Here is a 23,967-nt window from a genome sequence, read left to right on the forward strand (position 1 = left end):
AAATTTCACATCTTCCAGTTTCTGTTTGTTTCCAGTTCTCTGTTAACCCTCCACATTCTCTATGGCATGAGCTGAGACTCTTAAGATATACTTAGTATATCTTATATTATATACTTAGTCCTGCCATGAGTGCAGGGGACTGGACTAGATGACCGCTCAAGGTCCCTACGATTCTATATTCTAAGATTCTATATTCTATGATTCTATATTCTAAGATCTTCCAGGTAGAGACCTGACTGTAAAGTGGCTAGTGCTACATAACTAAGAAGTAATAACACTTACTAAAGACTGCACTGGAAGTGGCATTACAGAGCTGTGATGCTGACAATCAGTACTGGATTGCATTATTGGTACAGTACTCTAGAGACACAAATAGCCTGTTCATTGTTAGCATTTAACACTGATTTCTAAAAGCAACAATCGTAGCAGCATTCAGTTGCAAAACTTCTGCCCCAGTATGTTAAACTATCTGATATTCCTAGATCATGGCTAAATAAGAGCCTTATGTCCTTTTGTCTGGGTTCAGTGGATATCTGCATTGTTTGCCTGCTGCTCTTCAGACAGTATTGTTCTTTTGTTCCAGTACAGAATAACTAGCAGCAATGGATATCTCTCTAGGCTCGATGTCCAATAGGATACTATGTAGGCAGACTATAAGTAGGCAGACCTGGGTGTTAAAGGGTATGTGTGTACAGTAGAAAGAGAGATAAAATGTTGATATCCAGTACCACTTTACATTGGTCAGACACATTATATGAGTGACCAATTAACTTCAACGGAACCAGAATTTGGATTAAATCTGGAGTAACTCCAGCGAAGTCATGGTTCATCCCCAGTTTAACTGAGATTAGAATTTTGCCCCCAGTTTCTATGATTTGTCTTATTTATTTTGTTCATTCTTTCTGATGCTAAACTTTATTGTTTTGTTTGCTTTAATAGTCTTGTGTGCACAGCAGCTTATAAAAACACAATAGCTGCAGAGTCTCCAGTCTGAATAATCAATACATTTTTATACTTCCTGTTGCTGAAACAGAGGCAGAGTGAAATTTATTTGATGGAGAAATAAAGGGGGGAAAATCCAATTTTTACTCCACATTGCCGTTTTGACATTTTAATGCAGTAATACAGAAGTTTGGCATGGTAATCAGTATCAAGGAAACAGTTGTCATGGCACAAGGTACCGACATTTCACTAAAATCTATGTCAATAATGAAACTCTGGACACTGTGGATCATTTCTGCTCTCTCAGCTTAATTCTTACCAGCTCACTTAACCTTGATAGGGAACTTGAGGCTAGAATCGGCAAAGCTTCTGTTACCTTTGGCAAACTTACCTGATGTGTTTGGAACAACAAGTTGCTAACCCTGAATGCAAAGGTGTCTATTTATCAGACTTGTGTCCTTAGTACCCTCCTTTACAGTTGTGAAAGCTGGGTTATGTACCCCAAGCAGGAGCAGAGATTGAGTAGTTTCCACTCCACTGTCTTAGAAAAATCTTTGGAGTTACTTGGGACCAACAGATCACCAATACGAGATCCTTGAGAGAACCAACCTACAGACTATGCAGACTACGCTGGATGTTCGCAGACTTTGCCGGCTGGGACACATGGAGTGTATGCCTTAAGATCGTCTTCTGAAGGCTGCACTCTATGGCCAATTTAAGAACTGCCCACAATGCAGTGGAAGGCCGAAGCTCTCGTACAGCGACAAAGTCAAGCAAGGCCTCAAGAAATTCAGCTTTCCCACTGACAACTGGGAAAATCCTGCCCACAATTGCTCAGTTTGAAGAACCCGGTTTCAGACTGGTGCAGTCACTGCAGAGAGACTGCAGAGAGCCCAGAGGTGAACCAGGAAGCAAAGTGTGCTTCAGCTTCCATTTGGCAAGTGGACCTGTAGCCACTGTAGGAAGGTTTCAGAGTAGCAGCCGTGTTAGTCTGTATTCGCAAAAAGAAAAGGAGTACTTGTGGCACCTTAGAGACTAACACATTTATTTGATTATAAGCTTTCGTGAGTATAGCTCACGAAAGCTTATGATCAAATAAATTTGTTAGTCTCTAAGGTACCACAAGTCCTCCTTTTCTTTTTGTAGGAAGGTTGCCACTCATGCATCAGGTTCTTTCCCCATACCATTGCTAAGCACCACTGATGGATCAGTTTTGTCAGATCTCCTTTCATCTGTCAAGATGTTGGACGGCCATATATAGAAGGATCAGTAGTTTCTTAAAAGAAAGTTGCCCTATTTTGCTCATCTTAACTGTCTAAAAGTTCATAGGGTGAGGAGTGCTTACTGCCCTGTCGAAACTCTGAAGTGTAGCTCTTTAGTGTTTTTAATTACAACCCGCATTCCTGAGCATTAATGCTGCAGGTGGCCATCTTGCAGAAGTGGGGCATCATGCTTGACACCGGGAGTGTGACATCCTTGTGGAAGAGAAGACATTAAATCAGTTCCCCATGGTTTAACTATCATTAAAAAATGAGACTCTTTAAATAAAGTGTTTGCTCATTCAATATTGAATACCACATTATGCCTTCTCTCTTTAAAACCAATATGAATGGGGGGCGCAGGGTGTGGACAAATAATCTGAATACAGGGCTAGGAACCTGGAACTTGGAGAATCATAGGAATTAGAGATGGAAAAGACCTATTATCCCTTCTAGTCCACCTTCCTGGAGCCGCTACAAGATTGTTCCCTGTATTGAATTAGCTAGTGCATTGTTGTTGTTTTCACACAGCACAAAAAGGCTCCAATGCCTGACTAGCATTTACACAGGAAGGTCATCAATCTAAGTGTCGGTGCTGCTCAGTGTGGGTAGGGGTAGCAGCATCAGTACCTGAATGGGGATTTAACCCAAGAAGATTTTCCTGATAGTCATCCCAAATTTCCCCTTTTTAATTTAATCATATCACTTGTAGTTAGATCCCCAGGTTCCCACACTAAATAATTCCTTTCCCTCCTTAGTGTTTACACTCTGTAAATATAAATATTAATAAATCTACACTCTATAAACATTTGAAGATCCAATGTTCTAGGTGTAAGTGCTATGTATTATTTATGGGCCAGATCTCAAGGCCGTCCTGACCCAGTGTTTACTGAGCCTTTACTCAGGCAAACACGCATTGGCTTCAGTGAGTTCGCTCTGGATTTGGTTCATTATTAATATTAAAGCACTTTCAAAATAGGCTTGCAGGCTTTTGCACTGGGCTCCCACAGTGACAGGGGTGAGAGATGGCCATTTACCGGACTGAGCTCGCAGATGCCAATTATAATTAGAAATGTTTCTTTTGGAACGGAAGATATATTTCACAGTGTATTCCCAGTGGAAAGTGTTCTGCTGTCTGTTAGCTTTCACACTGCTGGCCTGAAGAGAACGGGAAGAGCTTTCTTTTAAAACTGATGGCTTAAAAAAACCCTACTTGGAGCTGAGCCAAGCTTTGGGACAATTCCATGTTGCCCACAAGTTTATGTTGCAATTCAGCAAAGAATTTGAGTATATGTTTAAGGCCATTTGCTAATCAGCAAAACAATTAAGTGCTTAAATTGCTTCTTCCATGCTTTGCTGAGTTGGGCCTTAAATTGCTCAGTTCAGCTGGAGCAGAAGGAAATACCCAGATGAGCCGTTCCATTGATTTAAAAGCTACAAAATGAAAATGACCATTAAAGAACAAATTATGCTATCACCTACACCCGTTCAGCCCTGTTAACTTCTGTGAGGTTACATGGGTGTACGTGAGAGCAGAATTTGGCCCTACTTGTCTGATCTTGTACCACTGAAGTCAATGGGATTTTTTTCATTGACTTCAGTGAGACCAGAATTGGGCTCTTACTCCCCCAGTCTGGACTCCTTCTCCAGAACCCAATCCTGCACAGTGCTGAGCTCTCTCAACTCCTCTGGAAGTCACTGGGAGTTGTAGGTGCTGTGACTCTTCCAGCTCAGGCCCAATGGGAGAAGATAACCATTTACAAATATCTGAGGAGTGAATTTCAAGGGTGGGAAGAACTGTGTCTAAAACAGTTACATGAATCATAACTAACAATAAGAGGATGAAATGGTGTATGGGGAAAAATTCAGGCAAGGCACTGGGGATGTTTTCAAACAATGAGGTCAGTTACCCAAGGGAAGTTAGCAAAGCTCCAGCACCATAATTACTCCAGATTAGAAAAGCCAGAATACTACAGGGAGCAGCCTTGGCTGCTGCGCAGATGGTCTGGATGGCATTGGGCTACATCCTTTCACCTTCGTTCTCCCATTACAGTGACTGGAACTACATGTCTGGCTCACATTTAGCTTCCAGTAGGTCATTTCCATCTCCACTGTCTGTGGTTCTACTGAGGGATGTTCAGCATCTGTCCCTGGGACAGTTCGGTGGGCAGTATTGTGCCCAGGAGATGAAGGGTAGTATGGGGTACAGAGATGAGCAGATATGGGAGGTATTAGCTGCCACATAGAAAATGACAGAGCGGCCAGCCTGAGAGTCCCAGCCAGGAGGAAGCAGTTCTCTGACAGGAGAGGCTCATTAAACTCCTGTGGGGCAGCACTAGCTATATCTGTGCCTGGCACTGTGCACTTAGTGCATGCACCAGGCAGACAGTGCTGAGACAGGGGGAAGGGAGCTGAGAACAGACACACTCAGTGCATAGCAAAGGCACCTGGGCACTGAGACCAAAGGAGGGGAGGTGAGACCATCCATTACGATGAATAAAGCATTTCACACCTCTCAGACATATAATTCAGGCTTCATTCCTCACCAGGGGGAGTTCTCATTCAGTTGGGACCACCCCACTGAGATGAATGGGTCACTTCATATCCACCTCGCCTGCTGCCAATGGGTGTGCAGAATCCTTGTCCCATGCACTAGGCCCAGTTGTTAGGTAGGGGCTCTGGAGCTCAACTCTCATCTCTTTCTCTGCCTACAGCTGGTACATACACTCCTCACAGCTCTATCATCCTTCCAAAGGCCCCTCCAAATCTACCAGGGTTTTAGAGTGGCCAGGAGAAGGTAGGAGCTGGTAGCTGAGCGAAGAGGTGTGCCCAGAAAGTACCTTTGTAGCCACCCATGAGTGCTCCTTAATGATGCCCACCTCACCACTTTCTCGATAAGGCAGAGATAAGCCCGCAAGCCCCTAACTTGTGCCCTTCCAGAATGTTGAGTTCACTCACACTGAAACCTCTGAAAACCAGGAAATAGGGGGAAAGTACACAACACCCCCACCCCACAACCTTAACTCTGACCTCTTTGAGTGACGCCCCAACCTGCCCCTGACAAATATTGCAGCACTCTAACCTCCCATATAATACTGAACAAAGCAGGGACAGCGTACATGAGTGCTATAGGAGAAACTATTACACCTTGTCTTCATTAAGGCAAACATTTCATTTCGTCAGGCTTAGGATATGTCTACGCTGCAATAAAAAAACCATGGCTGGCCTGTGCCAGCTGACTCGGACTCATGGAGTTTGGGCTAAGGGGCTGTTTAACTGCAGTGTAGATGTTCGGGCTTGGGCTGAAGCCCAGATTCTAGGACCCTGAGAGGTGGGAGGGTCCCAGAGCTCAGGCTGAACATCTACACTGCAATTAAACAGGCCTGTAGCCTGACCCCCCAAAAGCTCTAGTCAGCTATCACGTGTCTAACTGCGGTGTAGACATACCCATAGTGACCAGGAGTTAGCTACACCTGGCCTACAACTGACCACTGTGCCTTCTCTGCATCCCAGAGTTGTGAGATGTTACTAGTACAGATCCTCACGGCAAGGATAAACCACTGTGGTCCTCTTCTTGGATGACTTACATAACTCAGTGCAGAAATGAGGGATCCCTGATCCCTAGAGGGCAGATGCACCTCACCACATCTGACAGGGTCAACTCTGGCAATCTGTTGCGATTTAGTCCCAGTACCATTTAACACAGCTACTCCTAACACCGCGAAGGGCAGTTTTAGTGCCTGCAGAGTCATCGCTTTTTTAAGGCCAGAAGGGACCACTGTGGTCATCTAGTCTGATTTCCTGTATAACACAGGGCACAAAACTTTCCTGAATTAATTCCTATCTGAACTAGAGCATAGCTTTTAGGAGAAAAATTCCAATCTTGATTTAAAAGAATTGCCAGTGGTGAAGAAAAATGCTGGCAAATGATGGGTCACAACACAGAACGTGGCATAGTCATTGTCTCTGCTTATTGAGGGGCCGCCCACACTGACCCACATTTAAAATTTATTTCTAGTGGCTCCAGGGATCAGAGTTAAGATTATAGCGTGAGATAAAAAGTCTGTTATGCATAACATTTTGGATTCTGTGATATTATGGTGATAGAATGTGTCTAGCCAAATGGCTTTAGATCCCAGACACACGCCGACTCAGGATGTTAGACCACAGATTGCCCTCATTTTGGAAAAGGTGCTAGGCATTTTCCCATCATTTGTGAGTTGCTCAGACTTCCTGAATTCATGGCACACATTTGTTGCGACCCTTGGCATTATTCTCACACACTAAATTCCACATCTGGGAAAACAATTTAGTGTTGGTCTGGAAGGGATCTTCAGCTATGTTTTATTTAGTTGACACAAAGATATACAGAGCGTTGCAAGGAACTTTACTATTTATAGGATGGTAGAGGCATGACTGGGACGAGAGGTTCCTACTGAGTAGGAAAGATGACTTTCACACTGCTGGACTGAACAGAACGGGAACAGAATTGGAAATTGCAGTGCTCCCCATGGTGGGTGTTATCCATTTTTTCTGATTCCTGTTTGTGCTGTGCAGGTGAAACTGGTTTCTCCTCTGCATTGCAGAGCAAGGAAGGAGTGCAGCCCCTAGGGCGTTCTTCTTAGTTTTTCTTGTCTGTAATCAAAAATGTATTTTTTTATGATCAAAAGAAAAGGATGCCGGAATTGCAGCAGCAGTGAACAAGGAAATAAACCTTTTACAACTTCACAGCTGCTTTCTGAGTTCCTTATAACAGAGGCCTTGCAGGAAGCACAAGGAAAGGAAATGCACAGGCAAATGACAAAACAACACTGGGCTGTGTGAGATACATACTATACAAGGAACCATATCCTGAGGCATTTTCTCTCTTTCTACTCATTTCTTCTCTATGAGAACTCCCATTCACTGCAGAGTGAGCTCACCCAAGTAAGAACTCAATACAAATGAAATAAGAACCTCAGACTTTGGCCCCTAGATTTTAAGGGAAAGAGACTCCGGTTCCCATTCTGATCTCACTCACAGCAAGTTCACAGTAAATCCACTGAAGCCATTGGAGCTCTGCATTTGCAGTGGTTCAGCTGAGATCATGAACTGGCCTTTGGTCATTCCTTTGATTCATTAGGCACCAGGAAAATCTAATGTGCTATACAAGTAACAAATAACAATCCATACATATGAGCTAGTGGTGAGAACAGGGCCCTGGGAGCCCAGACTCCTAGGTGCTTCTCCTGACTCTCTCACTGTCTTACCAGGTGACCCTGGGCAAACCACAGACAAGATTGTGACTGGCAGCTGCATGGGTTCCCTTCACAAGATCCTGATGTATTCACAGTCCCTGCACTCCATACTACTCCCCACATCTGCCTTCCTAAGGGCACAATACACTCAAAAAGGGGGAAGATCAGGCTTGTGCCTTCCCGCTCCATGGAGCAGGCCATGCACATCATGGCAAGGTGGAGGCTACATCACCCTAGAAGATGGTTCCACCTCCAAATATACACACCCACCTGTAAAGCAGGAAGCTCAAGGAGGGGGCTGCACCATAAGGCAGTGTTGCATGGAAATGGCACAGTCTTGCCCTTAACCTCGCTGTGCCAGTTTCTCCAGCCACACAGAGAGGAAAATGATACTTAACCACCTTTTGTAACGCACTTGGAGATCCTGGGGTGAACACAGCTACAAAAGTGCATTACATCCAGTGTGTTCACATAATGAAAGACCCTATTGCAATCCACGCATATAAGGGGACACAGTAGGGGTGCTTTAAGAACCTTAACTCTGAATGTCCTGACTCACGCATTTAAAAACTTGATGTTGCATTAACTCAGGTCTTTTATAGTTGATATGTGTGTGCATGTTTAGAACTGTAGTAAATACCATTTGAAGGTCTTAATGTGTGTGTGTTTCAGCAGCTGATAAATATGAAAAGGTGTTATCATCAGTTAATCAAGTCTATTCAATAGATATGGAGATGCTCCTTGCTGCCCCCCTTTTCCAATTTCCGCCATAGCTGTTAAAGATTTATTAGCACAGTAGTTGGCTCAATAGTTTTGTGTATGTGTGCTGGCTGACCTGGAACCAATGCTGTGTCACTTAACTAATTTCCAGTATCTGTTTCACACACCTCCTCGCTAGTTGTCTCTCTTATATTATTACTACTCTTATCACTGTATTATATAATTCTGAGTATTATAATCGTAGCGGGATGCATGCTAACCTGCCATGAGATGGAACTTCCCTTTTGCAGCCAGCTCTGTATATAAATATGTTTTTGTTACTAATTCTCCTTTTCATTTCAGTCTTTCCTCTGATTTTGTTGAGAAATCTCCGGCATCCAGTCTATCTGCTGGTGGTTTTGGCCCAAGTCAATCTGTCCGCCATGGTTGCCGGTTTAGCAACATTCATGGGCAAATTCCTGGAGAGGCAGTTCTCCCTCACTGCATCATTTGCCAATATGATCATAGGTAAGTACTACCTGTTACTACTGTAGACATTCCAGCTCTTAGTGAACATGCTAGGGAACACTGAAGCCCTTGTTTCCTGATAGGCTACCCCAAACTCAATGGAATTTTACATAGGAGACAGCAAAACTCAAACAAAACCCAGTTTACATGACAGCAACCAGATACATACGGTCTGATCTGCTCAGAAGCGAGGTAAGGCTGGAGATGGGTGGGGCTCATTTACAAAGTAGCTCAGGAACAGGTCTACAAAAGTATATTCAGCATTCCCTGAAACTGACTGAAGAGCATACAGTTTTGCAGAGGGAGTTTTTCTAGTAGTTATCTCACAGGAATTGGACTCTTGAATTCTGCTCCTTTCTCTTCCATTGAGCTAGTTATGTGACTCTGGGCAAGCCACATAAGGTGTTTGTGCCTCAGTGTCCCCTTTGATAAATAGATATATGGTGCACCTATCTATTTAAATGCTATAACTCTCTTTCTGTTTACTGCATCTTTAACTCTCTCATGTGGACTCAGGCCAATGAAATCTCCCACTCTCAGATATATTCTCAGATGCAAACATTGGCTGGGGGGAGGGATGGATATTCTGTGTCCTCTTAAACTAAAATAAAAATCATTAGGAATAAAAGTTATTATTATATTATTTATTTGTATGATGATAGTGCCTAGGAGCACCAGTCAAGGACCAGCACCCCATTGTGTTACGTGTTGTCTAAACACAGAACAAAAAGGTGGTCCCATCTGTTTGCTCTTCATGTGTGGACAAATCAAAGTAAGATGATATCAGAGTTCAGGGCAACTGCAACTGTATTCCCACTCCACGGTTTAGCAAGGGCACCCGCTCTCAGGCTTTCAGCTCCCCAGCCATGGCCTCTTTTGTGCAGAGACACACATCTCACTCCCTCCTAACTAGCGTATTTCCAGGCTGTACAGTTCTTTGCTTACACTGTGAATTCCTCAGCAAGTCAGACCGCCTGAGCAGGCTTCCTTTGCTTTTCTCCTCAGAAGCTATAAACAGCATAATTTCACATGATTTTAAGTTACTACACAGCCCTTTCTAAGCAAGCACATTTATTCTTAAGGTGAAAGCATTACAGAGAAAACATATTACAAACAATAAAGAACCTACACTCATTCTAATAAGCTTATCAGAGATCACCACCATCATCTCCACAAAGGCTCTGGTTGGTGTCAGTCCTTCCAACCCTTCCCTAAGGATTGGGGCCCTTCCTTTAGACAGAAGGTGCTGTCCATTTGCTGGATCAGAAGGAAGGCCCTGACTCATTTTAGACTCAGGCTCTTTATCCAAAAGTCCTTTCTTTGTCAATTGGTTCTCTAGAAAATCCAGTTTGAACCAGTATATGCGAGCCTCTCCAGGGGATGGTACCTCTTGGGAGGTATTACAACCTGAGTGAATTTGCTTAATCGCTCTCCACTGTTTTTAGTTCCTGGAGGGTAGTGAAAGAAATCAGAAGTGTATTCCACACCCTATGGTCCACCCAGCAAAGGCCTGATTATCTTTGACTTAAGATGTGGTAAAAGGAACTCAACTGTGGATGGTGTTTGAGCACAGATGTCAGGGAAGAGTGTTAAATATTAAGGGCCTAGTTCCCCAGGAAGGAAGTGTGACTGAGAAGTAACTAAAATATTTTAAGAGCTCTGAGATGTCTTCATGTCACCAGGGCCTGATGAAATGCATCCTAGAATACTCAAGGAGCTGACAGAGAAAATATCTGAGTCATTAGCAATTATCTTTGAAAAGTCATGGAAGACAGGAGAGATTCCAGAGGGCTGGAAAAGGGCAAATATAGTGCTAATCTATGAAAAGGGAAATAAGAACAACCCGGGGAATTACAGACCAGTCAGCTTAATTTCTGTACCTGGAAAGATAATGGAGCAAGTAATTAAGTAATCAATTTGCAAATATCTATAAGATAATACGGTGATAAGTAACAGTCAGCATGGATTTGCCAAGAACAAATCATGTCACAACAAGCCTTGTGGATAGGGGGGAAGCGGTAGACATGGTATATCTTGACTTTAGTAAAGCTTTTGATACTGTCTTGCATGACCTTCTCAAAAACAAAACTAGGGAAATGCAACCTAGATGGAGCTACTATAAGGCGGATACATAACTGGTTGGAAAACCGTTCCCAGTCATGCTGAGCTTGAGCTGATGGCTAGTCACCCACGAGGAGATGTCAGAGAGACAAGGGAAATTTTAGTTTGGACAGAAGGAGATGGGTCTGGAGTAGAGAGTTAGATATTTTAGAGAGTAAACACCAGAACTGAAATGGTAATCTGGTAAGGATCTCAATCATGCTATATACAGAGGTCAGACCAGATCCCTACTTTTATGCAGTTATCCCCTGCTGATACATCCAAAGGTCATGTTTGCTCTCTCAGCCACTGCTTCACTCTGGGAACTCATATTCAATTGGTTATCCACCATGACTGCTAAGTCCTTTTCTCAGCCACTGCTTTCCAAAGTACAGTCTCCCACTTTGATGTATGATCTTAATTTAGTTGTACTAAAATGGATGTTGTTCAGGTGAGCCCAAATTATCATGTGATCCAAATGGCTTTGTAAAACTGACATGTCCTTTTCATTATTTATCACTCCACCAATTTGGGTGTCATCTGCAAACTTTCCCAGCTATGATTGTATGATCTCTTCCAGATCATTGATAAACATATCAAATAGCACAGAACCAAGAACAGAGCCTGCTGGTAGAAATTCCCCCCACTGGATGATGATTTCCCATTCCCTCCTACAGGAGACAGTGAGCCTCATGGGGAGAGCCCTGGGTTGGGCCACAGGAGACATGGGTTCTATTCTTGGCTCTGCCATTGGTCTGTGGGGTAACCTTGGGCAAGTGACTTCACTTAGATTCTCCCTCTGTAAAATGGAGACATGATGCTTACTTCCTTTGTAAAGTGCTTTGAGATCTACTGATGAAAGATAATATGAAAAAACAGGGAATTATTTTTTACAATTACATTTTGAGATCTAACAGTTACCATTTAATCCATTTACTATGTTCTGCATTGACTGGAAGGTGTTGAAATATTATCACGGATATTTGGATCTTAACTCTCTTGCTCTTGTTTCTGTTCCCAAGGTTCTGTGAACATCCCTGGGGCAATGGTTGGAATAGTGGCAGGTGGAGCCATCATGAAGAAGTTCCAAATGACTCTGAAACAGTGTGGCATCATGTGTGTCATCGGCATGCTCCTCTGTGTGATCTTTGCCTTTCCCCTCCTCTTCCTGGGCTGCCCTACACAGAAAGTTGCTGGCCTTAACTACAGACGAAGGTACGACTCGTAAATATAGACCATAAGGTTGGCCCTCGGACACATTTTCATTGGCTGACTGATTGATTTATAAACTGTCCCTTTCCACGTGCACTGCACAAAGTTTACACAGGAATTAAACCAAAAAAAAAATCCATGAAAAGGTCACAAACCCCACAAGTTTAATTAATTTTATCACAAATAATTCAAAATCAAAAATTCGTACTGGAAAATGCTTGACTCATCAGTCACTGGTTGATAATTTACGAAGATGTTAACATGGAGAGAATATTTTTGAAATAATGGCCACCTCTCTACATGCTGAAATGCAGGCAGACCCTTACCCTCTATTAAGAAAAAGAGACCCCTGGTAGGAGGCGAGTTTTGACTACTCAATGTGTGGACTGTAGTTTAGAGCAGAAGGAACCTGCTCACACACAGTGATACTAAAGAAGAAAATATTAATTCTGAATTGGGAATTTTTTACTTTTACATATTCCTGATGTGGTACCATTAGTTCTCATGAGCTGCTAAGTTCCACTTGCATGGGGTGGTAGTAGCAGGAGAAATATATGGCACGAATATAAGTGGCTGCATGCTTTGTTCATGGCCAGACTTTCAAACTTTTGAGAGTTTTTTTTTTAGAGGTACAGGAATTAATCTATGGAAATTATATTTTCTGTGGGTTTGGCAGAGTCCACAAATTCACACTTTCAGTGTTAAGCAAGCAAGCTCTTGTTCTCTAATATCTACATATATATGGTATACTACATAAACCCACAATGTATATATTAATATACTCTGAAACCTATATTAATATAGTTATATCTTTCCTTCTACCGTAGCTCTGGTGTTGGCCAACACTCTTTTGAATGTAACAGTAAATGCAACTGCCTCGATAAAGCCTATAACCCTATATGTGGGGCTGATGGGATTGAATACATCTCTCCATGTTTTGCTGGCTGTGAAGTTGTAAACTCTGATGTGGTTGAAAATAAAGTTCTGGTGAGTAAAGTTTTTTTTCTTCGCTCAGCACTAAAGCCCTGACTTCACATTGGTAATGAGTCAGAGTCCAAGGCAAAGATCAATGCTGTTAATTCAGTGATACTGTTTAGATCCTCTGTGTAGCAAGAAAATCTTTGGCCAGATCTACACTAAGAAGTTAGGTCAACCCAGCTCTCCCTGAGCAGCATAGTTAAGTGCCCTGGTGTAGACAGTGCTAAGTGGATGGAAAAAATCTTTTATTATCCAGCTACCACCTCTCAGAGAGCTACTACCCCTTTCCCTTCACTGTAGTGAGTGTCTGCAGAGGTGCAGCAGCAGAGGTGCGGTTGTGTTGTTGTAGTGGTTTAAGTGTAGACATAGCCTCCATCTTTACTGTGAATTGGACTCTCCCATGCCTCCTAGATGCCATCTCTTTGCATCACTGCTGAAAGTCGTGCTGACAGAGGACAAATGGAAAGTCCCAGGAAACTCTTGGCAGAGCTGTATCCTCTTAAGCACTCTCCAGTGTTTTGCTGAAATTTGTAGGCCAATGCCTTGTTCAGGGCAATACTTCTGCAAGTATAGCATTCAAAATGACAGTGAACAATGAGTTTTCAGAAAGATCAGGCAAGCAAAGTATGTTTCCCACTTCTACTGCTTTTAATCAGCTCAGGTTTTGCTATTGGGGCCTTTATTTAATCTTCAATATAGTCTATGCTTTTCAAAGGCACCCACTGGTTTTTGGCAGTCACAGTGCCAGGGTTTGCTGTGCTCACCTCACAAGTCGTCCCTTAAAAGGGCCCTTTTCATAATTGTGTTTTCTTGTAGTGTAACTACACTATGGGATGGCCATAAATAGATATAGAGAGCTTTGGTAATGCAGTGGGGACCATGGTGTACGAGCTAGTGATGCACTCATATCATAATGGGGTTAGTGCCCAGAGGTGGATAGGTTTGGTAATGGTGTCAGTAGTGGCTGAAAGTTGTTACCATCTGATGGCTGAGCAGTGGCTCATGAGAAATGAGTTGTTATTATTATTATGTATTTGTATAATTGTAGCATGTACGAGTTCCAGTCAACTAACAAAATCATCCAAAGCACAGGACTTGGTGGTGATGGGGGACTTCAACTACCCAGACATCTGTTGGGGAAATAACAAAGCAGGGCACAGATTATCCAACAAGTTCTTGGAATGTATTGGAGACAAGTTTTTATTTCAGAAGCTGGAGAAAGCTACTAGGGGAGAGGCTGTTCTAGGTTTGATTTTGTTCTAGATTTGATTTTGACAAAGAGGGAGGAGCTGGTTGAGAATTTGAAAGTGGAAGGCAGCTTGGGTGAAAGTGATCATGAAATGGTAGATTTCATGATTCTAAGGAATGTAGGAGGGAGAACAGCAAATAAAGACAATGGATTTCAAGAAGGCAAACTTTAGCAAACTCAGGGAGATAATAGGTAAGACCCCATGGGAAGCAAGTCAAAAACAATTGAAGACAGTTGGCAGTTTTTCAAAGAGACATTATTAAGGTCACAAGAGCAAACTATCCCACTGCATTGGAAAGATAGGAATTATGGCAAGAGACCACCCTGGCTTAACCAGGAGATCTTCAATGATCTAAAAATCAAAAAAGAGTCCTACAAAAAGTGAAAACTAAGTCAAAATAAAAAAGATGAATGTAAACAAATAACGCAAGTATGTAGGGACAAAATTAGAAGGGCCAAGGCACAAAATGAGATCAAGCAAGCTAGAGACATAAAGAAAACAAGAAAACATTTTACAAATACATTAGAAGCAAGAGGAAGTCCAAAGACAGGATAGGACTGTTACTCAATGGAGGATGGGGGGGAAACAATAACAGAAAATGCGGAAATGGCAGAGGTGCTTAATGACTTCTTTTTTTCGGTTTTCACCAAGAAGGTTGGTGGTGATTGGACATCTAACATAGTGAATGCCAGTGAAAATGAGGTAGGATCAGAGGCTAAAATAGGGAAAGAACAAGTTAAAAATTACTTAGACAAGTTAGATGTCTTCATGTCACCAGGGCCTGATGAAATGCATCCTAGAATACTCAAGGAGATGACTGAGGAGATATCTGAGTCATTAGCGATTATCTTTGAAAAGTCATGGAAGATGGGAGAGATTCCAGAGGACTGGAAAAGGGCAAATACAGTGCCAATCTATAAAAAGGGAAATAAGAACAACCCGGGGAATTACAGACCAGTCAGCTTAATTTCTGTACCTGGAAAGATAATGGAGCAAGTAATTAAGTAATCAATTTGCAAATATCTATAAGATAATACGGTGATAAGTAACAGTCAGCATGGACTTGCCAAGAACAAATCATGTCAAACCAACCTGTTATCTTTCTTTGACAGGGTAACAAGCCTTGTAGATGGGGGGAAGCGGTAGACATGGTATATCTTGACTTTAGTAAAGCTTTTGATACTGTCTTGCATGTCCTTCTCAAAAACAAAACTAGGGAAATGCAACCTAGATGGAGCTACTATAAGGTGGATGCATAACTGGTTGGAAAACCGTTCCCAGACAGTAGTTATCAGTGGTTCACAATCATGCTGGAAGGGCATAATGAGTGGGGTCCCACAGGGATCAGTTCTGGGTCCGGTTCTACTCATCAATTATTTAGATAATGGCATAGAGAGTACACTTATAAAGTTTGTGGATGATACCAAGCTGGGAGGGATTGCAAGTGCTTTGGAGGATAGGATTATAATTCAAAATGATCTGGACAAACTGGAGAAATGGTCTGAAGTAAATAGGATGAAATTCAATAAGGACAAATGCAAAGTACTCCACTTAGGAAGGAACAATCAGTTGCACACATACAAAATGGGAAATTACTGCCTAGGAAGGAGTACTGTGGAAAGAGATCTAGGGGTCAGAGTGGACCACAAGATAAATATGAGTCAACAGTGTAACACTGTTGCAAAAAAAAAGCAAACATCATTCTGGGATGTATTAGTAGGAATGTTGTAAGCAAGACACGAGAAGTAATTCTTCCGCTCTACTCCAGTTCTGAGTGCCACATTTCAGGAAAGATGTGGGGAAATTGGAGAAAGTCCAAAGAAGAGCAAGAAAAATTATTAAAGGTCTAGAAATAATGACATATGAGGGAAGATTGAAAAAGTTGGGTTTGGTTAGTATGGAAAAAAGAAGAGGAGACATGATAACAGTTTTCAAGTAAATAAAAGGTTGTTACAAGGAGGAGGGAGAATTGTTCTTCCTAACCTCTGAGAACAGGACAAGAAGCAATGGGCTTAATTTGCAGCAAGGGCAGTTTATATTGGACATTAGGAAAAACTTCCTAACGGTCAGAGTGGTTAAGCACTGGCATAAATTGCTTCGGGAGATTGTGGAATCTTCATCACTGGAGATTTTTGAGAGCAGGTTAGACAAACACCTGTCAGGGATGGTCTAGATAATACTTAGTCTTGCCATGAGTGCAGGGCACTGGACTAGATGACCTCTAGGTCCCTTCCAGTCCTACGATTCTAACTATTTATTTGTATAATGGTAGCACCTAGGAGTTCCAGTCGTGGATTGGGACCCCATTGTGTTGGTGGTAACAATCCAGTTCTTAAGTGGAGAAATTGGACATTATTACATAATGGTTGGCGCGTCTCGTGGCTGTCTCAGCAAAGAAGCCAGAGATTCAATGGGATGGCAATTGAGCTCGCCAGGCCAAGACAAAGGCAGTCTGGCTGAGGAGGCCTGCGTTGCTGCCGCCTGTACCCCCTCTATGGATAACTAGAGGAATTCAGTCTAGCAATTTTCTCCAGCACTAACGGCTTGATCCAATTCTCAGAGGGCTCACTGGGAGCTGGTTAAGATCCTAGATTCACTTCATTCTTAATTCGCACCAAGTTTTTTTACTGGCATGTTTTTGGAGCAGCAGTGGAAAGTGTTGCTTAGCACTACAATGATATGACCATTGGTAAAAATCTAGAAACATACAAAACATCCATGGGATAGCAAGGTGGTGAGTGGTTTGGTTTTTTTAGAGTGATGATGAACTGAGCCAACAAGCCAAAATAATAGTTAAACAGGCTTTCTCTCAGTGACCTTTGGCAGCTGCAGAACCTGATTCTCACCCATTAGTTCTTTGATAGTCAGGATTACCCTATTCACTGTTCAAAGCCTGAAATCAGTGACTTATTGACTGGAGTGGACTGCACTGACCAGAAAATTACAGGTTTCAGATTATAAAAATTACAAAATATAAAATTTTCTCACATAATCTGCTCACAGTAACTTCCTCCTTTCTCTAGCCCAAGATGACCAAGATAACTGTAATCCATGGCATTTAGCACCCAGTGGAAAACTCTACCAACAATACCGTCACCCTTCTGCAGAGCTATAGTAGATGTTGGGGTCTTACCAGTCAGTTTCCCATTAGAGGAGAAATCAGTGTCATGGAGTCTGGGTATTTCCTTAGTGTAACTTGTTTTATTTACACTGTGTATACCAGTTTTTGAACAAATAATAATACAAATAAACTATCGTAATCATTATAAACCAAACCAAATACATACATAATGTAAAACATTACGAGTCCATTTTAAAGAAGTAGCATTCCCCCTCCTCCTACCACAGTGTACACACGCAGAGGATAGGGACTGAATTTACACCCTTTTTGAAGGTGTTCCTCTCAACAAATAAATGTCCTGCCAGAGCATACTCCTAAATATGGTTGGTTTTAGGTTTGTGCTTTGCAGGAACACTGTGTCCTGCCCCAAGCTTCCTCCGCCCATTGAAAGCCTTCAAATACTTTTACGTTCTGGGTTGGTGCTCATAAGATGCACCCATGTATTATTTGTATTACAGTAGAATCCAGATGCCCCAAACACCATGAGGGCCCCATTTTACTGGTGCTGTACAAACACATGAGCAAACACCAGCTATTAAAACCAGCAATAGCACTTCCTGCAGCACTTGGGGGTGGGGGGGGGGGAGGGAGAGTTACGGCTCCGTCCAACCGTGGACATATCTTGACCCAGTGTAGCTTGGGAGATCTTAAGTACTTCAGGGCATGGATTGTCTCTTACTGTGTGTTTGTCTAGTCCCCAGCACTATACCAACACATAGTAAAATGGGCATTATAAGTAACCATGACAATGAGATGAGTGCAGACAATGCCATGGCTACTAAAACTGAACTATGCTCCTTACGTGCCTATTAAAGAGTTACTCACCCAGCTTTCCACAGAACAACTTCAGTCTCTTTTTGGTTTGGATTCACCATAGTCCCTGCCAGAATCTCCTGTTTCCTGAAGATTAAAACTAACTCCCATCTGTCACACCGCACGTGGTCTTGCTGCTCGTTAACCTAGATAACAGAGTTTGTTGCACGGCAGCCACCCAAGACACAAAGTCATCTAGATAAAAGCTCAGATAAAGCCGAACTTTACTCTTCCCACATCCCAGCAGTATAGCGTAGTTATTGGTTCCAAATTCTCTGCTCAGAGAAATGGCTAAATTGCTGCAGGAAAAATAAACACGGTTATTACATTTTATGGTATTCCCCAAGCACAAGCTTTCATGGGTGTAATTATGTTTTTGTTACTGTTTCCATTGCCAACCCTGCAGTGTATATGGCTATGGCACTGTGATGCCTTTTATTTCCTGTCTCCTGCACCATTACACTTCTAAGAACTTCTCCTGTGGGCAGGGCAGGCAGCCATTTTGTTCTCGGAGGTGCTGCTGCCCGGTTCAGAGGAGCCAGATACACAGTACTCTCTTCTGGGGACTGTATTCCTTCATTCTGCTTTTTTTCCTACTGTAAGATAAAAGCTTTCGCAGGCTGAAAGCATATGTTTTGCCACTTGTGTATGAAAGCAAACTCAATTTGCATCAGGGCTTCTCAAACTTTGCCCAAAGTGAAGGCTGCACTGACCTATTGCCAACAGCCTGAGGACCACCACCCATTCTCCTCACATGGAGCAGATTACATTCTTATTTTTCACACAGGGGTGCGGGCTGCAGGAAATACCGGCCCGACCTTCCCAGCATCACCTATGGATTGTGTATTGTTGGCTATTTATAACATAAGTATATAACCATGCCCAGTAACAGTAGGGTAAACTATTAAGAGAGTTACAGAGACCAGAGTTAGTCTGAAGAAACCAGTGTGGTGTGTGCCTGGGAACGGGTGATGATAATGATACTCCTTGGTATCTAAAGGACTCCCTGTGCTGGAGCTGGTGTGGGGTGTATGGAAACACTTCCATTCAGGACTCTGAGGCACAGCATAGAATTCACTGCCCAGGAGGCTGGGGGCGTTCGAGTGGCGTTAAGCCATCTTTGCACTCTCCCAATCATGAGCTGCCCCAGGGCCTGTGGAGGCCCGCAGCAGAACTTTGGCAGCCCTGGGGGCCAGCTGAAGTTAGAGCAGCCTCCTGGAGCTGCCCTATAGGGTGCAGCACTGCCTGGAGTTTCCCTGTTCAAACATCCATCTCCTGCCCCCAGCCCTGCTCTGAGCATGCCTTCTACATCGGAGCTTGTGAGGGGGTCCTCAGAAGGTAGCCTTATGGCTGTCTTCTGCAGTCAGTCCTGCACTGAAGGAATTCTCCTCCAGCTCAATGTGGGACTTTTAGGACATCTTATGTCATTCTGGCCCTTCTTTGTGATGTATGGGGATGGGAGGGAAGATGGGGCTCTAACCCCTTGAGTAGTGGTTTGGTGGTGTGTACTAATAAGGACCTGTACGAGAGACCTCCCAATACTGTCCACATGTAACTTAATCATGTCCCCAGAGCTGAGATAATAGTGTGCCAACTCCCACTGTACCCCCACATTCACATACTAGATAAACAATCTGAACCTGACAGGGGCAAGAAAGATGTGTTTCCTCCTCTGAGAGAAAAAGCAACAAAACGTTGAATACCAACAAGTCCCAGCTAGCAAAAGGAGGAACACACAACATGCACAGGTTGATGTGACCTATTTTCTCATTTGAGAACTCAATTGCCAGATATTACCACTGAGTAATATTATTTGACATCCAGAGATGAAAGGATTTGCGGTTGGCTGCCCGCCAGAGCAGGAGCCTGGCTGCTACTCACTCCCACAACCCGCAGAGCAGGTTTCAGAGGTTTGGTGAAATTCTTTTTCGAGTCATGACTGTGAAACACACGTTATGGTAGCAGGATTTTCTAAACCAGGGTTTGTGTAATCTGACAAGGCTCCCAAAGGCAGCTCTGTGCTGTGTTAAAACACCTATGTGTACAAATTGGGTAGCATACGTATTTCACAGCTACTCTCTGTTGGAAGGATTCAGACCTGCTCAGATATCTGTGGCTGTATTGCCCTTTAGTAGTTAGAGGCTTTGAAATGAATCTGTGGTCACCCACTGCCGTGAAGTCACAACCGAATGAAAGGAAAGGAGCATGGTCTTGTTTGGAGCACGTGCATGGGAGACAGGTGTCTTAGGGTTGTATTCCTGACTCTGCCGTGACTTTGGGCAAGTCATCTAAACTCTTTATGACCCAGCTTCCTTATAAAACAGACACAGTAATACCTCACTCAAGGTGGCTTTAATTAACCTTAACTAATTACTGTTTGTAGAAGTGCAGAGTGTTATCTTCTAAAAGAAAATCACACACTCAACTGTCTGTTGAACTCAAACTGAAAAGACTGCAGGGCTCAGATTAATACATATGGCCCCAGGAAGCCAAGACATTTCAAACCTGGTGCTGACATCACACATTCACGTGCTACAGACCACAAATATATTTACCCAATAAATCACACACACACTTGGGGAGGCCACTTCCACTTGAGTTAAAGGAGCACTTCCTTAGCTGGCTATTGACATAGTGAGATTTCCTGTTGTGCTAAGTTAGCACAGGTGGAAAGACTGGTGTCCGAAAGAGTTTACAATCTAACTAGACAAGATAAACAGCACACAACCAAAATGCCAGAGGTGCAAGTCTTTCTTGTTAAGGCTTGTCTACATTACCCGCTGGATCCACGGGCAGTGATCAATCCAGCGGGGGTCAATTTATCGCGTCTAGTCTAGATGCGATAAATCGACCGCCAAGTGCTCTCCCGTTGACTCTGGTACTCCACCAGGGCGAGAGGCGCAGGTGGAGTTGACAGGAGAGCGTCAGCTGTTGACTTACCACAATGAAGATACCGTGGTAATTAGATCTAAGTACGTCAACTTCAGCTACATTAGTCATGTAGCTGAAGTTGCGTAACTTAGATCGATTCCCCCCCCTAGTGTAGACCAGGCCTTAGTGACAATCTACAATCGATAAATGTAATCTAAAGCATTTTAACACTGATCTACACCGTGCCTCAGAACATCTGCTTTTTTTTCTAAACAAAAGCAATTGGCCCAGATGGAAACGCCTCTTGTTCTCGTGGAGAACGTCGGGTAAGTGCAGAGGGTGATGTGCACACGTTGTTTGTTGCCCTTTTGCCAGTATGGATGTGACACTTTGGGCATTCACCCAGACCAATAGCGATTATGTTTCACCACCCGCCCTTTGACCCTGGATGCTTCTGTGCTGTGTAGCTTTGGTTCAGAGCCCTGGCAGCCTGCTCCCAGCACGCTGAACTCAGCCTGGCTTCCACCAGCCTGGTTACTCCTTGCAGGGTGACATCAACAGCCCCTCCAGACCCGAGTCTCCCCAGAACCGTCTCCTTTGAAGTGCTCAGCCCCTCTCACTGTAGCACTCACAAAACCTTATGAAGTTTGTTGCTTCTTTTAACAGAGTTCACAGCATGAGCTTATTAGTTTGGCCAAGGATTTTACTCCTCAGTTTGAAACACAGCCCTGAGTTGGTTTTGTCATAAAACAGGATTACGCTTATGAACGCAGAACAGACATCTAGGTGATACCAAAACGGACGGAATTGAGATAGAAATGGTTACAAACAAAGCATAAAAAATAGATTGCCGATTCTAAAACCTCACTGAACAACCTCGAGTCATTTGGTCAAAGTCATTTTCTTCCCACAGTTGTTCTTCCAGCATGGCTGGCCAGTTCTTAGCCAGGATCGAACACAGAGCTCAAAGCACTTGGTTTCTTTGTCTCTTCAAGTGACGGATGCCAAATGGCTTTCTCTCTCTGCTCCTATCCTCAAAGTTTATCTTTGTTTTCAAGGGCTCAGCTTGCTGTGTCCATCAGGGAGCTGACGCCGTGTTAACTTTTGCAGTCTCCTCTCCCCCCCTGTGAGAGTTAAGTGGCTATCTCCCCCACGCACTAGGTTGTGAGCTTTGTTTACCTTTTATGTAAATGTACTTCCCCTGTCTCTTTGCTCAGTTTACGCTGGAGACACATTCAAGCAGGCAGGACCACATCCCTTTGTCTAGGGCAGGATGACTTAAGCCCTACCTGCCACACAAATTTTAAGGACATATTTCCAGTCCATAGATATAGTTTTCTGTATAGCATCTGTACATATGCCACTCAGTAGTGTTAATCAGCAGTGTGTTACCAGTTTGTATATCATACCTTGCATGACACCTTTTAGATGTAGATTATAACAATGGTGAGTTGGGGTATACTGAGCTGGTAAGGCCAGCTGGAGACTCACTGCTAAATACCAGGGAGCCCTTTGTCTTCTGGCATTGGGGTGCTCTAGGGATCACAGTAGGTTTGTCACATTTCTTTCTGGCGCATGTGAAATGTCTTTAACAAGCTCCAGCGAGTGCCAACAGCTTTCTTAAACATGCTTCTATAGCAGTGGATGCAGTGAACATGTCACCTCTTGTTCAACATCCTCCCCTTGTGGGCAGAGAGAGGAGTGAATGTACAGTACACCTTGGCTCTGACTTATGGGTGCCACGTACATTTGGTTTCACAGCTATGCTGTCGACATCAGGAAGCAGCAGATAAAAATCTCACTTGCCCCATTTTTAGTTGAATGCTCTCTTAAAACCTGGAGTATCAATCATTATGACCCCTGCTCTGTACGATAACAAGAATGATCCTGCATTTATATAGGGCCTTCCTTCTACATGGGACCCAAATCACTTCACAAACATCATTAATTCTACAGACTATGAGGCAGATCAGCGCGAGAGTTCTGGGAGCTCGCTCTGTAACTGCCCTTTGTGCCAGTATCACCGTGATTGGTCAAACCCTGGTTTAGTGCACGTGAGCAAAACTCCCTCTACCGGTAACCCTTTGCAACTAACAGCCTGGCACTCACTCGTGACTGGGACTCGATCTCCTGTGGACCTAAGGTCTCAGGACAAACTTGACTTAGAGATGCCATGTGGGATGGGGCATCCAGGCCTCACAATGGCGAGGCGCCAGGAGGTTAATGAGGGCTTATGGATCCAGCTGGCCCACCCTGCTACACATGTAGCAGATGTCAGGAGTGGAGAGGAGAGGTAAAAGGAGGAGAGCAGCTAAGTTTGGGGCTGACCAGGAAGGGGAGCAGAGTTCTGCTTCTCCCTTCGTGAGAGAAGCCTGCTTTCAGCCAAGTGTCTGTGACAGCTTACTGCCAAGATGAGCCTCCTAATGGATGGGAGGACTGGGCCCAGGAAGACAGGCTAAACAGACTGGCTGCACGAAGACAAGCCCTGAGTAGAAAAGTGGGGTCCTGCTGAAGACGTCTCAGTCAACCCTGGTTTTGAGTCCATAGAATTCCTTTATTTTTGGACTTCAGTACCCCAGAAGGATGGGACTCAAGTGTGCCTGAGCTGGAAGGCTAAAGCATCACTGCCCTGGACCCTTGAGAGGTGACAGCCGACTATCGGAGACCCCACAACAGGGTTAGTAGTATCCAGTTGGGCCACAAGGGGCACCACAGAGGTAGGCCCTGTCACACAGTGATTTACAGTCTCCAGTCAAGACTCCTTCTAGAGGCTGTCCCCAGTCAAGATCACAGCTTGCTACATACTAACAACTGACGGAGTTGTTCCCTTAGCTGAAGTAATTGATATATGGATGGTTCTGTGAGGGGAGCCTGCAGAGCAGCTGTCTGTGCTGTACCTGTTTTGTGACTACACATCTCAGCCACAGGCTGTAAATCCAGTCCCTTTCACAAGCTCT

The 23,967-nt window shown here is 43.6% G+C and overlaps 1 protein-coding gene across 1 annotated transcript in view; it reads left to right on the forward strand.

Annotated features, from left to right (window-relative positions):
- SLCO2B1 (solute carrier organic anion transporter family member 2B1) overlaps positions 1-23,967 on the forward strand; it is a 75,862-nt gene that overhangs the window by 39,766 nt on the left and 12,129 nt on the right. Inside the window, exons 8-10 of the mRNA XM_077841700.1 lie at positions 8,501-8,665; positions 11,788-11,980; positions 12,805-12,964. Coding sequence (XP_077697826.1) covers positions 8,501-8,665; positions 11,788-11,980; positions 12,805-12,964 — 518 coding nt within the window. The remainder of the gene's footprint in view (positions 1-8,500; positions 8,666-11,787; positions 11,981-12,804; positions 12,965-23,967) is intronic.

Source organism: Eretmochelys imbricata, chromosome 1 (assembly GCF_965152235.1).
Source record: "Eretmochelys imbricata isolate rEreImb1 chromosome 1, rEreImb1.hap1, whole genome shotgun sequence".
In the NCBI taxonomy this organism is placed as follows: domain Eukaryota; kingdom Metazoa; phylum Chordata; order Testudines; family Cheloniidae; genus Eretmochelys; species Eretmochelys imbricata.